Source organism: Triturus cristatus, chromosome 9, assembly GCF_964204655.1.
Source record: "Triturus cristatus chromosome 9, aTriCri1.1, whole genome shotgun sequence".
Taxonomy (NCBI): Eukaryota; Metazoa; Chordata; class Amphibia; order Caudata; family Salamandridae; genus Triturus; species Triturus cristatus.
The window spans coordinates 107,517,742-107,535,185 of NC_140592.1; the positions used below are offsets into that span (position 1 = coordinate 107,517,742).

General features: G+C 50.5%; 1 protein-coding gene across 5 annotated transcripts in view; it reads right to left on the reverse strand.

Annotated features, from left to right (window-relative positions):
* The window catches only part of ITPR1 (inositol 1,4,5-trisphosphate receptor type 1), a 1,957,366-nt gene that overhangs the window by 984,259 nt on the left and 955,663 nt on the right, over positions 1-17,444 (reverse strand). For all 5 annotated transcript variants that reach the window (XM_085624511.1, XM_085624509.1, XM_085624508.1 and 2 more), the window contains one exon: positions 15,884-15,938. In XM_085624511.1, the coding sequence (XP_085480637.1) occupies positions 15,884-15,938 (55 nt within the window). The remainder of the gene's footprint in view (positions 1-15,883; positions 15,939-17,444) is intronic.

A 17,444-nucleotide genomic window follows, 5' to 3' on the forward strand; every position in this document is an offset into this window, starting at 1 on the left:
GTAAACTGAAAGTGCTCTTGGCCCACCGTGAACCGCAGGTAACGGCGGTGGGCCGGCAGGACGGGGATGTGGAAATAAGCGTCCTGCAAGTCCAACGCTACCATCCAGTCTCCGGGGTCTAGGGCAGCTAGAACCTGAGCCAAAGTCAACATCTTGAACCTTTCCTTCCGGAGGAAGGCATTGACGTTCCGAAGGTCCAAGATAGGGTGTAGGCCCCCTTTGCCCTTCTTGGGAACCAGAAAGTAGTGGGAATAACAACCACGACCTACTTCTGGGCTCGGAACGCGCTCGACGGCCCCCTTGGCCAAGAGGGCGGAAACCTCCTCGTGGAGAAGATGCAAATGATCCCCCGAGATACGGTGGTGCTGCGGTGGCATGGCTGGAGGGGTCGTCTCGAAGGGGAGGGAGTAGCCCCTTCGGACGATTTGCAGCACCCACCTGTCCGATGTGATGGACCGCCAGTGGAGCAGGTGATGGCGAACTCTGCCGCCCACTGGCGTGGAATGGGCCTGAAAGCTCGGACTAGGAAGGCTTTGAGGCGGATTCTGCCGGGGTGGAAGTGGGCTGACCTAGTCGTCCTCCAGATCCGCCTCGGCGGAAACCACGTCCGCGACCGCGCGCAGGCTGGTTCTGCGGCTGGTGGCTAGGCGCACGTGAGGAGGCACCCCTTCCTTGGCCACGAAAGGGGCGAAAAGCGGAAGATTGGGACCGCGGAGCCGAGAGGCCCAAGGACTTGGCCGTAGCCCGGGAGTCCTTAAAGCGGTTCAGCGCACTGTCCGCCTTCTCGCCAAACAGGCGAGCGCCATCAAACGGCATGTCCATGAGAGTGCTCTGGACATCGCCGGAAAACGACGTGGACCGCAGCCAGGCGTGACGTCGAAGCGCCACTGAGGTAGAAATGGCCCTACCCAGCGAGTCCGTGGTGTCAAGCCCACAACGTATAGCATGTCACGCGGCATCCCTCCCATCGGCCAGAGCCTGGGTAAGTCGTGTCTGGACCTCCTCTGGACACAGGGGCAGCGCGTCCTCCACCGCATCCCACAGAGAGTGGGAATAACGGTCCAAGAGACAAGCGGTGTTCAAAGACCGCAGGCCCAAACTAAGGGAAGAGAACAGTTTCTTGCCAAACTGCTCCAGTCTCTTGGAATCCCAGTCCAGCGGGGCGGTCGGGAAAGAGGATTGGGAGGTGGAGGCCTGGATAACCAGGCTCTCAGGGGTATGGTGTTGGGACAGAAAACTGGGGTCGCCCGGAGCAGGGCGGTGGCGCCTGGCAACGTTCCTGTCCACAGGAGGAACTGTGGAGGGCTTGGACCAGGTGCCCTGTAGAACGTCAGTGAGGGCCTCATTGAATGGCAGCAGAGGCTCAGTGGAGCTTGCTGCAGACTGAAGCACCTCAGTGAGGACGTTCTTCCTCACAGCCACGGCAGGTAGCTCGAGCCCAAGGGCTGCGGCCGCCTTGCGCAGCACCACGGAGAAAGCAGCACCCTCCTCCGAAGCCACAGTCGGAGGAGAGATGAATCCAGTGTCTGGCGAGGTATCCAGACCACTGGCCTCCCCCAGTTCATCTGCCCAGTCCTGGGACAGTTGGGCCTGAGCGGCCATAGGATCCTCGGATCCCTCCCAGTAGTCCCCATCATCCGACTCCTGGTGTAGAGGAGAAAGTAACGGAGCCGGGCGGTAGACAAAATGTGTCTCTAGCGGCGTCGATCTCGGCGTCCATCGACGCCTGACCGGCGCCGGGCCCGGACCGGGACTAAACTGGGGCACGGCGTCGAGCGGAGTCGGCGTCGGGGGTGGAACCGGAGTCAACGCCGGTGGAGGAGTGACAAGGTCAACCGGCGTCGACGGGGACTCGAGAACGGGTCCCTCGGGCGCTTGCGGCGTCGAGCCCGGAGCCGTCAACTGCGCCGGGGCCGGAGCCGCCGGCTGGCAAGGCAGCCCAGTCGGGTCCGCGGGGCCCGAAGGCGCACCAGCGGGCGCCGACGGCAGAGCCAGGTTCCTCATGGCCGAGAGGAAGGCACTGACTTCCGCCGGAGTCGCGTTAGTCCCAGGGACCGGAGGGTATGGGGACGGACGCGGCGCCTGCGGCTCCGCCGGAGCTGCGGGGGTGGAACCACCCTGACCCTCGACCGAGTCGCGCGACCGGCGAGGGGAGTCCGAAGAGCGGTGTCGCCTCTTGGACTTCTTGGAATGCTTCGACTTACCCGAAGACTTGGATCCCGACGACCGATGGTGACGTCGGCTGCGGCTCCGCGACCGATCCTTGGACCTCCTCCTGGACCGGGATCGAGAGGCGCGCGGAGCAGAGTGGCGAATCTCGAGAAGCTTACGGGACCGCTCCCGTCTAGCCTTCGAGGTCAGGGCCTTACAGTCCGAGCACGACTCCGCGTCGTGGTCGAGGCCCAAACAGTACAGGCACCGGCGGTGATGGTCCGTAACCGACATCAATCGGCTACAGTCCGTACAGGCTTTAAACCCAGGCATCCTACCGGCACCGGTGTCGATAGACAGGATCAAAAAGGATCAAAAAGTTAGTCAAAAATTGACTAAAGGGGTAGCTCTCCCGGATCTGCGCTTACTGGCGCGGAAAAAAGAAGGCTATGTACAAGAACTGACGTCAGCGCGCGAGGGCGGCGTCTAAGTACTCCGACGACGTCATTCCGGCGCACGACGCCGACGACGGACGCGGAGCCGCAGACGACGCCTAGCGACGCGCAAGGGGTATTGCTGACGAAAAATCTTCCGGATCCAGTCTGACGCCTGGGGATATTCTAAGGTGAGGAATCTAACTAACGTGTTTCTTTCAGATTGCTTGTGCCAAGCTACGAAGGGGGTGAGCAGGGGTTGTCAGTGTGTAACTCCCTTGCCCCGACGAGAGTGGTGGTTTATGCGTGGCTTTGGCGCAAGACTTAGCCAACCAAAAATCCTATTTCTAACAAGTATCATCCTGAAAACTTAATTGAACCATGGTACCAAGTTAATTTCTACAATCTGCACTTTGTCCCACAAGGAGAGCTGGAGTTTAGACCAGGTAGTGAACTCGGCACTGAAGAGTGATACTGTCTTTGACCATATTAGCAAGACTCCGGTTCAGGGAAACGCCCAAGTACTTAAGGCAGATGAGCTGCCAAGTAAACGGTTAAGTCTTGAAATATGCTCTGGTTGTAGTTCGTGTCAAAGGCATAGCTTTGCATTTGGACCAGTTTATTTTGTAGCCCTAGAACACAGATTAACAATCAATGATAGTTATCCATTCCAATATAGACTCCCGAGGGTTAGACAATGGAACCAGTATATCATCGGCATAATAAAACTTCTTCTGTTCACCTATAGCCATATGCACCCATCGGATGGTATGTGTAGTACGTATAGTTGCTGCTAGGGGTTGTAGAACAAATTGGTCATGGAATGAGACAAGGCTGTCCTGTCCCCCCCCCCCTCAAAGAAGTGGGCAGAGAAGCCTCCACAGGACAGACGCTGAAGGAGACCTGTATAACCAGCTCACTTTGCCAGTAGATGAATATCTTAAACCCATAGCTGCTATAACTGAACAGGTACAACCAATCAATGCGGTCAAAAGCCTTTTTGGCATCAAGTGAGGTAAGAATCTTCTCATTCCCATCATCCCTTACTTGCCATAGTATACGAGGAAGCATCCTCAGATGATTCACAGACGAGCGGCCCAGTACGAACACTACTTGGGAGGGATGGATTTAGGAGTTGATAGTGGTAGCTTGGTGTGTGGCCAGGATCTTTGCCAAGATCTTCATATCCACATTAATGAGGGACGTAGGCCGGTAGTTTGTACAGTAAAGTGTATCCCTGCCAGGTTTGGCCATCAGGGAGATCATAGCCCTATAGAAGTCAGGTAAAGGCAGAGTGGTAGCATTTATTTCATGGAATATCTTACCCAACATTGGTACAATTGAACAAGTTACTTACCTTCGGTAACGCTTTTTCTGGTGGATACAGTATCTGCCTGTGGATTCCTCACCTTGTGAATATCCCCTGCGCCAGCAACATTCGGAAACTTTTGTAGCAGTCCACGCCGATGAGGTCGAAGACGACGTCACAGAGGCACGGCTCCGCTCGCGACTCCGCTGACGTCACCGGCTCCATAAGACCACCTCCTCGGCGTGATGACGTCAGTTCCGCCCCTTTTTTCCGTGCCTTCGAGGCACACGGACGGACTGACAGCAACATATACACAGCATACACAGTACACAATATGCATATCAACACACCCAGTGTGGAAAATAAATAAAGCACAAGAAATAACATAATGCCTTTGACAGTGATAAACACATTTAAAACCCATCAATAGAATTACAGGCATAGAAATACCGGTATAGAAGGATGGACAACGGGGAGGCAGGTGGGTCAGTGAGGAATCCACAGGCAGATACTGTATCCACCAGAAAAAGCGTTGCCGAAGGTAAGTAACTTGTTCTTCTGATGGATACATCTGCCAGTGGATTCCTCACCTTGTGAATAGATTCCACAGCAGTCCCCACTCCCGGAGGGTGTCCACCTTCCTATACCAGAAAGTCTTGCAAGACAGAGCGCGCGAAGTGGCCCTCCCTCCTCATCTCAGAGTCCAAGCAATAATGCTTTGCGAAAGTATGGAGGGAGGCCCAAGTTGCGGCTTTACAAATATCTGCCACAGGAACACCCCTAGATAAAGTAGACGTAGATGACTTAGCCCTGGTAGAATGAGCCCTCAAACCCTCCGGAGGCTCCTTACCAGCTAGGGAGTAGCAGATCTTGATGCATAGCACAATCCATCTTGAAAGGGTGCGCTTGTGCACCGCACGACCCTTTCTGCAGCCAGCAAAGCCCACAAAGAGCTGGTCATCGATCCTGTAGTCTTTTGTCCTATCCAAGTAAAAGCTCACCGCCCTCTTCGGGTCCAAGCGGTGAAGTCTCTCCTCCTCCTTGGAAGGGTGAGGGGGAGGATAAAAGGTAGGAAGGGTAATGGACTGCCCCAGATGGAAGGGAGTTACCACTTTAGGCAAAAACGCAGCCCTGGTCCGGAGCACCATTCGTTCAGCATGCACAGTCAAGAATGGGGGTTTTGAACTAAGAGCTTGAAGCTCACTTACCCTCCTTGCCGAGGTGATAGCAACGAGGAAAACCGTTTTAAAGGACAACAGTTTCAAGGGACACTTATGTAAGGGCTCGAAGGGAGAACCCATAAGATAAGTCAGTACAAGGTTTAAGTCCCATTGAGGTACAATAAAAGGAGTAGGAGGAAATTTATTTGTGAGGCCCTTGAGAAACCTAAGTACAATAGGCGATTTAAACAATGACGGCTGATCCGGCAGGCATAGGAAAGCCGACAGAGCCGATAAATATCCTTTAACTGTGGCCACAGCAAAGCCTTGCTGAGCAAGAGAAAGGGCAAACTGCAAAATGTTAGACAAACGAGCCTTCAAGGGATCAATTGACCTCTCTCCACACCAAAGAACGAATTTAGACCATCTATATGAGTATATGGATTAGGTGGAGTGCCGCCTGGCCGATAAAACAACATCCACCACATCTGGAGGGAGAGAGAAAGAATTCAGGTTGCCCCGTTCAATCTCCAGGCATGAAGGTGTAAGCTCTGGAGGTGGGGGTGTAGAACCTGCCCTTCCGACTGCGAGAGGAGGTCTGCCCTCAGAGGGAGACGGAGCGGAGGGCACAAGGAGAGGTGGAGAAGATCTGTGTACCACACCCTTCTTGGCCAATCCGGGGCGATCAATATAACTTGGGCCCGGTCTTGGCGAACCTTCCTCAGAACCCGAGAAATCAAGGGTAAGGGAGGAAACGCGTAAAGGAGTCGTGAACCCCAACTCAACTGAAACGCGTCCCCCAACGCCCCCTGCATCGGATACTGGAGACTGCAGAAAGACGGGCAGTGAGTATTCTCTTGAGTGGCGAATAGGTCCACCCAAAGAGCCCCGTCCACCCAAAGAGCCCCCCCCCCCCCCCCCCCCCCAAGTCGTGACGAACTACCTCTGGATGAAGCCTCCACTCGTGGTCGGCAGAGAACTGCCGACTGAGACTGTCTGCACGAACGTTCAGAACCCCGGCCAGATGATTTGCCATTAGACAAATCTGATGGACCTGAGCCCAGGACCATAGACGCAGGGCCTCTCTGCAGAGACAAAGAGACCCCACTCCTCCCTGTTTGTTTATATACCACATCGCGGTCGTGTGGTCTGTCAGGACTTGAACAGACTGACCGCGAAGGGAAGGAAGGAAGGCCTTGAGTGCCAAACGTATCGCCCACAATTCCAGAAGGTTGATGTGAAGCAACCTTTCCTCTGGAGACCAAAGACCCTTGATCTCCAGATCCCCCAGATGAGCACCCCACCCTAAGGTGGATGCATCCGTTATCACTGTTGTCACCGATGGAGGTAGATGGAAGGGCTTCCCTTGGGACAGATTGCCCCCCACGCTCCACCAAGATAGATCCGCTGCAGCTTCTCTGGAGATCCTCACAGACTCCGAGATCTCCCTTGTGCTGATACCACTGCCTGCGGAGGCACCACTGGAGCACCCTCATGTGCCAGCGTGCATGTTTGACCAACAGAATGCAGGAAGCAAACAGACCGAGCAGGCGAAGGACCTTCAGAACTGGAACGACCGCTCCGTTGTAAAATAAAGGAATCATTTCCTGTATGTCGAGAATCCTTTGAGTAGGAGGGAATGCCCGACACACAGAAGTGTCCAGTACCGCACCTATGAACAGGTTGCGCTGAGAGGGCACCAGGTGAGATTTGGGCACATTTATCGAAAAACCCAATTTGTACAACAGCCGAGTTGTATCCTGCAGATGACGCAGCACCTTCTCAGACGACTCCGCCTTGATCAGCCAGTCGTCTAAATAAGGGAAAACCGAGACCCCCGACCTTCTGAGATGGGCTGCCACCACTGCCATCACCTTTGTAAAGACTCGAGGTGCCGAAGTAAGACCAAACGGGAGGACCGCAAACTGATAATGTTGCGACCCTACCGTAAACCGGAGATACTTCCTGTGCGACTTCAGAATAGGGATGTGAAAATACGCATCCTGCAAGTCGAGCGACACCATCCAGTCCTCCTGATTCAGCGCCTGAAGAACCTGCGCAAGGGTGAGCATCTTGAACCTTTCCTGTTTCAGGTAAAAGTTCAGGATTCTGAGGTCTAATATCGGACGCAATCTGCCGTCCTTTTTCGGGATCAGAAAATACCGGGAGTAGCATCCCTGACCCCTCTCCTGCTCCGGGACCACCTCTATCGCACCTTTCTGAAACAACTTCAGGACTTCCTCCTGCAGGAGAAGACGGTGGTTCTCCGAGCAAGCACCTTGACAAGGAGGGTAATTTGGAGGGTATTCCCGAAAGGGAAGGGCGTACCCATTTTCTACAAGATCTAGAACCCAGAGATCTGTAGTTACAGATTCCCAATCTTGTAGAAAATGGGTAAGCCGGCCCCCCACAGGACCAGCATGATCCGGAATGTCGAATCTAGGGCTGTTTTGCGGTGGTGGGAGGGGCTGAGGAAGAGGAAGAGGAGGAGGAGAGTTGACGGCCACGTGAGCGACCTCTAAGTCTTCCTCTATATCCCTTGGACAGAGAGCCTTGCTGCTGCTGCTGCTGCTGCTGGGTTGGTCTGTAGGAACGAAAACTCTCCCTTCCAAATCCTCTGTACCTCTTGAAAGTACCTCTCGGATGGGATTGAAGGCCCAACGACCTAGCCGTAGCCTTACTCTCTTTGAAGCGCTCGAGAGCAGCATCAGCCTTCTTCCCGAACAGACCAGACCCATCAAAAGGTAAGTCCAACAAAGTTGACTGAACATCTGAAGAGAATTCGGAGGACTTAAGCCATGCACCCCTCCTGGTGGCAACTGAAGACCCCATGACCCTGGCAACTGAGTCTGCTGTATCCAGGCCACTCTGTATAACCTAGCGAGCAGCCGCCTGGGCATCCGATAGCACTTCATTGAAGCCTCCTCTATCCTCCTCTGACAGTTTTGGCGCCAACTTTTTAGCAGAGTCCATAAGCGCATGGATATAGCGCCCCAACAAACAAGTCGCATTTGAAGATTTTAATGCCATACTGGCGGATGAAAAAACCTTCTTGGCCGATTGGTCCACCTTTTTTGCCTCCCTGTCCCCTGGGACTTGAGGAAATGCACCTTTCGACCGTCCAGAACAAGCCGCCTGAACTACCAGGCTTTCAGGTGAAGGGTGTGAAGATAAAAATTCAGGATGCCCTGGAGCCACCCTATACCTTCTTGCAACCACCTTGGAGACTGCAGGAGCTGAGAAAGGCTTGCGCCATACATCCAGCACAGGTTCCAAAATTGCCTCATTGAAGGGCAACAGAGGCTCTGAGACCGCAGTTGGAGAATGCAACACCTCAGTCAAAATATTGGACTTGAATTCAGTAGATGGTAATTGAAGGTCCAACAACTCCGCAGCCTTTCTAATTACAGCATGATAGGGTGCCGCGTCTTTAGAGGGTTCGTCCGATGGCGGAGTGATCTCCCACTCCGGAGACAAATCCAGACCACTTGCCTCCTTTAATTCGTCGAACACCTCATCGGATTCGACCAATTCCCCCTCTTCAGCCTCTTCCATCAGAAAGCGTCTCTCCTCCAGCACTCTCTGCGCCTCCCTTCTCGAACGGATCCGCACCTGCGGCGTCGGCGGCGCCGTGTTCGAATCAGACGGCGCCGGTAGTGGCGTCGAACGCGGATCAACTGGAGCAGCCGGCGTCGAACGAGGTCGAGTCGGCGCTGGCGAAGAGGGAAGCGGCGTCAATGTTCTCGGCGCCGGCATCTGCCAAGACGGCGTCGCTGGGAAGAACAGCATAAACGGTGCTTGAGGGTAAACCTGCGGCACACCCAGATTGAAAGCCATCGGACCCATCGGACCCATAGGTGCACCAGAGGTATACATGGCCCGTGAGAACACCCCGTACATTGCATTGAGATAATGCGAGGGGTCCTGACCTGGATTAGGGAAAGCCGGATACTGGTCAGGTAACACCGGACTCGGGCCTGCCGGCGCAGACGGTGGAACTTGCGGCGTCACAGACTCACCCGGAGCCTGACGATCCTCATCCTGGGCCGGAGTCGGAGACGGAGCCGGAGAACTTGCAGGATCTGGAGATGGTACCGGCGCCGGAGAGGACGCCGGCACCGGGGATTCAACCGGAGCCGGCGAAGGCACCGGAGAAGATGGAACCGGAGGCGAAGTCGGAACAGGAGATGGAGACACTGACTCCCTTCGACGCCGAGCAGGCGATTTCGACTTTGACGTCGAAGCCTTATGATGCGACGAATGCCTCCTCTTCTTCTTATGCTTCTTGCTCTTTGAAGCATGTCCCGAAGTCGACTTGGAAGCCGACCTCGACCTGGATCTTCTTCCTCTTTTCTCCTTTTTCTCCATCCGGGCGATAAAGAGCTTTGCCTCTCTCTCCTTAAGAGCCTTCAAGCTCATTTTCCTGCAACTCGAACAACCTCCCACGTCATGGTCCGAGGACAAACACCAAACGCAATCGTCGTGCGGGTCGGTGATGGACATGTGCTTGCCACATTCTCGGCAAGGTTTAAACCCAGACTTCCTTGTCGACATCCTTAGAAGATAGACAGAGAAATCCATAACACATACAAAGTAACCAGAACAGCTACCAGTAACGATTCCCGAAATCCGTTGGCGTCGTCGGCGCGGAAAAAAGGGAACTGACGTCATCACGCCGAGGAGGTCTTCTTATGGAGCCGGTGACGTCAGCGGAGTCGCGAGCGGAGCCGTGCCTCTGTGACGTCGTCTTCGACCTCATCGGCATGGACTGCTACAAAAGTTTCCGAATGTTGCTGGCGCAGGGGATATTCACAAGGTGAGGAATCCACTGGCAGATGTATCCATCAGAAAATGGCTTTACAGAATTTTGTTGGGAGGCCAGCATCTCCTAGTGCCTTTGCAGCCGCCATAGCATCAATAGCTTGTGCAACTTAGTCATTGCTAATGTCACTCCCCAGGGTGTTGGCTTGGTCATTAGTAAGGGTGGGCAAATTTAACTGCTCTAGAAAGCTCCCTACACCCTGGGGGGCACCACAAGGCCCTGATGTGTACAGGCGTTTGTAGAAGCCTGTAAACTCCTGTAAAATGTCATGGGGGTCTGTAGGAAGGTCATTGTGAGCATTCTGAATGGCTGGTATGATAGTGTGAATGGGCTTGCTTCAACTACGCAGCAATTATTCTCCCTGCCTTCTCCCCTCTTATAGTGGCTCTGAGCTGAAAAAAGTGCCAATTCATCCTGCAAGGTATAGAGGGAATTCAGGTCGTACATAGCCAAGGAGATCCCGGAGGCATGAGTTGTAGGAGTAGCATTAGAAGCTGTTGTCAATCGGCATGCGAGTTCAGTCAGGCCGCATCGATCCTTCTCAGGGTGCCTCTTAAAGGCAGCCACGTTTTGCGTCATGTGGTCACTGAGGCAAGCTTTCCTAGCCACCGAGAGCACCTGAGTGGATGAGACGGACCCTATTTTTCCTCCAAATACTGATGTAAATAGGAATTCAGAAGTACTTTATCCCTAAGAGCCCTATTTCTAGATATATTCATGTGCCAGTGAGGTGAAGGAGATTTCAGGATACCAAGGTTTAGATCTAGGGTAATCAAGTTGCGATCAGATGTGCTATTAGAGGCTATAGATTTACCCAATTAATTGCAGAATAATGTTTCTGCAATCCGGACGTAGTCTATAAGGAAGCATAGTGTGAAAGCGCAATACTGTCCCATGGGTGCATTAGGCGCCAGAGTTACACCAGGGAATAATCACTTAGAATGTCAGTCAACAGAAATAGATTTCTGGGTTGTCTGGCAAAGGGATTATCAGATTGGTCAAGGTGTGGGTCAAGGGGCAGATTTCAATCCCCCATCGCAAGTTTGGTTTTGCCGAATGAGTGGAGAAGTCTGGATAAGGTAGTAAAGTGTGCTTGGTCACCCACCGGGACATAGATGGAGCCAATAACCAATGTTTCATGGCATATCCTAAATTTTGCAAAAACCTAATGTCTGTGGGTCCGTCCTTTTCAGGAGTGTGCGGTAGGCAAGAGCTTTATAGAGGAGGATAGCAACTACATCCTTCCTGAGTTCTAAGGGGGAGGAGGAGGTTGTTGTGAGATCACGCTAAGACCGGTTAGCATGTACCACTGTCTCTACCCATTCCATTCCCAGTTTGTTATCCATCAGATGGGTGTCCCTGGATCAGTACTACATCAGAGCCCTGGGACTTGAGATAGAACAGATTTTCCTTTCATTTAATATCCTGCTTCATTCCATTGACGCCGAGGCACACCATTACCAAGGGAACCTGGGGGTCAGGTGTGGGGGCCATCTGATTGAAACAAGTGAGGCAAGGGGTGAGTGGTATGGGTATGTGAGTGGATTGAGACCCAATTAAATGCCTACTGTTAAGGCAATAACACTATAAACGAAAAAGAAACCTTGCTGTGATAGGTCGGTGGGTTTAGGGTCCATTATTCCATTCCAGATTTCTAATAAGGGGAGCAGTCTAACTGTAGGACTGAGGTGAAGCTGCAGTCTCTTACCACTAGCCGTGGGCCACAGCCATCTTTGTGTCCAGGTGACAATGAAATCCCCACCAATTGTGGTTCCATAGCCATCGAGTAACCCCATCGTATGAAGGGGCATGAATCCTATAAGTAGTAATCCAACACGGTGAAGGACAAGATTCCACACAAAGCAGAGAAAGGTATACATTACAGCCATAGAAACGCTGCCGAGTCCTATAATCTGCGGACCTCGGCCGGTAGAGCACTGAGCCCCATATCAGGCAGGCTGGGAGGCGTGCCATATAGTCACAAGGAGCTCAAGAATAGCGTGCCCATTGGAATGGGGATGCCACAGATGGGTCCTAATTATCCAGTACAGGAATGAACACAGGGTGAAACTGATGGATAGGCCCCTTAGAAGTTAAAATTAAGAGTTCAGTGGTGAACGGGATTGTCTCAGTATCCCATGGCCTTTCCCTTAATATTCGATACCCACCAACCCTCGCTCCAACCAGCAATGACTGCCTTTGGGTAACTGTTCAGTCTCCAAAATACAACCAGATCGTTGGTAGTGCTATCCTCTTAGTATCCATTTCCGAGGTGTTCAAGGCATCCAAGAAGGTTTCCATGTCTTCCAACTCACTGTACTCCCTTTTTCTGGCATCCAAAGTCATTAGCATCTCAGTCGGTTCCAGGAGGCCATAGTGTATGCCCAGCTTCTAGAGGCGGGGTTGCGGTGCCAAAACAGTATCCTTTTACAGTTGGTATCGTGGGAGAAATCTGCTGATGCATATATGGATGGATTCTCAAACAGGTAGGGACCATGCTTTACCACTGGGAGGACAAGCGGAGGTGTCTGGTGATGGTGAAGGGGACAGGCCAAGATGGGTCATGGTGCCAGTGACTCAGAGTGAACACAAGCCTTAACTCTGTGGGCTCTCTCAATCTCCAGTGGTGGGGCAAATTACAATCCCATGAGACGTGGTAGGAAGGTGCCAGGGAACGTGGTCTTCACCCCCCTCAAACTTTTCAGGGACACCCATGATATGGATTCTCCTGCTCTTGTTCTCCAGGTTTATCACCTTACACTTCAGGGCCCATATCTCCAAGGACCAGTCCAGCTAACCATCCAGTCATTTCTATGTCAGTCATCTGGCATTGGAAGCATCCAAGCGGCTAAGGAAGGAGGCAATATCCGTTCTGAGGGAGTGTACCTCCGATGCAGTCTAACAGTGCATCATATATGTATCCAATGTAGACCTTGATGTCCATCAGTTCTCGCAATAACGTGTACAGGCAAGAGGGAGATACAGATGGAGACTCACTGGCGATAGTGTCCGAAGTTGTCAGGGTAGATGTTTTAAAGTGTTATACCACCTGCGAAAAGAGGAGCTGGCGATTGGGCTTTGACTTAGACATGTGCAGTCAAGCTCTCCAAGAGCCGTGCAGGCCAGGAACAACAAAAGTTCCATACTGCTCTCCTACAAGCCAGTTGTAGGGGGTATACTTGTCGTGCCAGTTGTGGTGATACGGCCAGGAGGAGACCATATGTGCAGCAATACAAAGGAAGGGGCCTGAGAAAATGGCCAAATGAAGTCTTGGACCAAAGAGGTATGTTCCAAGAGTGGGGTCACCAAGAGACTCTGGCAAAGGGTGGTCTTAACCCTCATGTATAGGGAGATGTGTAAGAGCCCAGAAAAAATGGACACTGTGCAGAGGAGCAGCCCTCGCCATCTTAACAGAGGATGCATCCAGTCGATTTCAGGAAATGCATGCAAGGGTGGGCATGCCCACAACAAGGTTGGCCACCGGCTTCACTGTGGATGTAGTCCTGTTTCCATGGATCGCACTTCCCTGTTGCAGGTAGCAGTGTCTCCGGTATTGTGTGCCGATTCCCAGTTCCCTGTACAGAGCAGCAATGCGGTCAGTCATATTAAGGTGCCCAGTACGGCTATGCTGGTGGTCCCGCGATAGTGCCCAGTAGAGACAGACCAAGGACGTGGGACCAAGTCGAGACACCCGGTGAGCAGAAGCCGAGCCTCGGCACCCGGTGAGCAGAAGCCGAGCCTCGGCACCCGGTGAGCAGAAGCCGAGCCTCGGCACCCGGTGAGCAGAAGCCGAGCCTCGGCACCCGGTGAGCAGAAGCCGAGCCTCGGCACCTGGTGAGAAGAAACTGAGCTGGGGAACGAAGACTAAAACCAGGCACTAGGAGAAGAGTTTTGAGGTGAGCGGGTGCAGCGAGGCACTGCTCTGAGATGTAACTGCCGCACAGAGGCCCGATATATGGAACCCTGCAGCCTCCACTCACAACCCACTCACAACCCACACTCCCAATCGCCCACCGCACGTCAGACCACTCGAATACAAAGGGTTCCCTCCGACGATCTGCCACACTTCCATGCCAGGACTACCCCTGTGGGGCCAGATAAAAGGAGACCAGGACCCAGTTAGCCAGGGAGCATTACTGAGGTGCCACCACGCTCCTTAGCGTCCCCCTGCTAGCATCTTACCACAGATTTTACTTGGCCAGTAGTCCTGCACACTTGCCATCTCAGAACAGCTCTCCAGGAGAATGATCTACATTTATTCATTTAGTGCTTGTTTTTGATACCATTTCCTTGGACGATATTTTTTCATGATGAGTGCAAGAACAGTGTTGCTGCCTATCATTGTAATTCTAATTACCCGTGACCTAGGAGTACTTGGCTAATTAAGCATGGTAATTCCATTGTGCTTACTTCTTGAGGAATCTGGGTCTTCATCAAATCCCCATCCTTACATTCTCTCTTTGCATTTATGCAAAGTGTAAAGCCTCCCATTCGCCAGAATATCACTAATTAGTCTCCATTCTGTTATAGATGTCACCTAGAGGCTCAGGCTACTCAAAATAGCATATCAACTATCCTGGCAGTTCTACCTTTCCTTAGGGACGAACATTTCTCACCACATCCTTTTGCCTATGTTTTCAGATCAAAATCTTAAGACTCTTCTGGGGTCTCTGGACTTGCAGTTTTGTTCCTCAGCACTTTTACCCAGTAGTCACTAGCAGTTTCCAATTGCTCAATCAAAACTTTGCAGTTTGATTACTGTAGAATAACAGCACATTGGCAATTAATCCTTGATCTATTTCTCTTGCTGGTCAAAAATTTAAAGCCAACTTCATGTGCATGGTGTTCTGCTTGTGAAATCACTTCTGGGAATCATGACTCGCATTTTTCAAAATAATGCACAAGGTTCTTGAAGCCATAAAACTTTACTCAACTAAGGAAAGAAAACAATTACCAACCAACACTTTAATGTTCATGAACACAGCAGCTGATTTTTAATACTTCCACTATACTCTGTGACCCTAACAGGATGGCTAGCGGGGCAGCTACCAACTTTTAAGCATCAGTCTTCAGTCCCTTCTTCAAAAACTATTTTCTAGGTTTCACCTGATCTAAACTTCATTGCTGCTTTATATTCCTTGAGTATCTCCCAATAGCTTTATATACTAAATAAACAATGAGAGTAAGGCATTGAAAGTACAGGATCCGGTTAATGGATATAGCACATTCTATTCGTACAAATATTAAACTATGATTTCATCTGCAGGAAAGTATCTAGATTACTGGTAAATCAAAATGCATTTGTTTAAGAAACATGGCATCATTTCACAAGAATAAGCTGCAAAGTAGAAGCAAACTTCTAACGTGCCTTTGGTTCACAAAACACTCTGGGAAGGAAACATTCCAAATATGGCTAGGCACAACAGGTTTCATTTATTAAATAAAACATATCAGACTCCCTACTAATAGCACTGGATGCTCTTATAAAATACACAAAAAGGTCAACTGTTCTGAGATCATAGCACTTTTAAAGGGCTTGGAGACTTCAGCACACAAGATCCTCAGCCACATATTAATTGCATCAACTTCTATACTTGTGCACACCCAATTTCTATATTTTTGGACTTTGTGGAGGGTGCAGATGTTCACAGAGGTACCTAAAAATACTTTCTAATTGGTGAGAGTATAAAAGAAGGGGACAATGGCCAGTTTGAGTGGTTTGGATTTGGGAACACTACCCTGGTTTCAAGTATACATTATACATATATTCATGCTAGATTAAATAAATCTAAGAATGGTATTTTCATCTGCTTAATTACTCTACACTGGTTAACCAGTGTCCCTCACTAATCCACAAATCATATTCAAACACATTGAGCCTCATAAAACGTAACATGTACTGTATATTCCATGGGTTCCTTCATTTGTCTGCTAACTTGCAAACCAATTGAAACAAAAGGAACACGGCACTGAAACTTGATGTCCCAGTAGCAGAGTCAATACTTTCCTTCCTCCGAAGATACCTTCCGCCTGTTCTTCAATGTGCTCAAAGTCCAGGGCTCCTAAAATAAAGTAAAGATACCATTAATGGGGTGGTCTACTGAGCTTAACCATGGGGTGGAGCAAAACTACCCATCAGGACATGCTTCAAAGAACCTCTGACCTCATGCAATGCTTGAGCATTATACCTAAGAGATCCAACCATAAAATACAATGTTAAAGAAAATGCCCATCCGTATTTAAGATGATTTAACAAGAAATGTAATTCCTGGGTAAAAACAGCCTAAAGTCCACTCCCGTGCTCTTTATATGAAGTCACTGGTTGAAGAGTCGGCTGACTTTTCCATGAAGGAAAAGATAGGGAGCTGTCTAGGTTGCCTTTACTGCTACGTTATTACAAATTTATTAGATGAACTACATAAAGTTTGCTACTGTGTGTATTATTTACATTTTAGCCCCAGTCTGACATCTGCATAAAGTGAAAAGGCAGGCGAGAACTAGGACATCAAAATAGGGGGAAGGGGTAGGTGCGGCCGGAGCTCTAAATGGATTAGGAAGTATTAAATATATGTGGAATTCTAAAAGGACCAAGAAAGGGAAATGGATTAGTTACTAAATAGTAATGCATGTGACCAAGCAAAGGGGTACTACTATCCAGCAACCTTCCATGACCATGCAAAAGGCTAGCACTTCTGGATAAAGAAATTTACCCAAGGCCACCTTCATTTAGTACATTAACAGAGGAGTGAGGGGCCAGTTATATACTCATGCACAATACAAAGTATTTCACATAGGGTTACAGACGGGCTTAAACAAACCAAGTTACAGACAGGATGTCAAATTCTTGTAAAGGCTGAATGGCTGAACTATATCAGGGAAGGAAGGAATATATTGTAGGAAGCAATTAAATTAGGAAAGTAAATCATTGGTGAAGTGATCAGTGCTCCGAAAATATACACTTAGGGCAAGCAAACTAGGGTTTTTGATATCAATAAATATGGAATTAAATGAATGCAAGTACATTAAGAAAACAGAAATGCCAAACCATAGACACCTTTGCAGTGACTATTATTCCTAGTCTGAAGGTTTTTACGTATATGCCATGTGGGTAACTGAGGCAAAAACAGTTGGACAGAATGCAGAACAATGTCATACATTCACCCCAGTACAGAGATCTGGGCCTAAATCCATCGTTTTTTTGCTCATTATGCCATTCCAGTTTGAACCCAGCCATATGCAAATCAGTCTTGACCCTGTGCCTCATGGGAACAGTCCAGCCCGAACTGCCAAACCAGGTCCTCCCTGGACTGGAAACCAGCATCCTAGGACCGGTTTCGGGGTTTCACCCCTCTTCTGCCAGGATAGCTCGATTCCAGTGGCACCTAGTGATAGGACTGGAAGCTGCTCAAACTTCTCAATTCAGAACTTTCCATACCAGCAATGTGCATGCATTCCTCTTACACTGCACACACCCCTTCCTTGCACATTTGTGCACCCTCATAAGAAGGGTACAGATGAGGAAGAAACAATGGACTATGAGCAACGAGTCACTCTGAAAGTCACTTTTT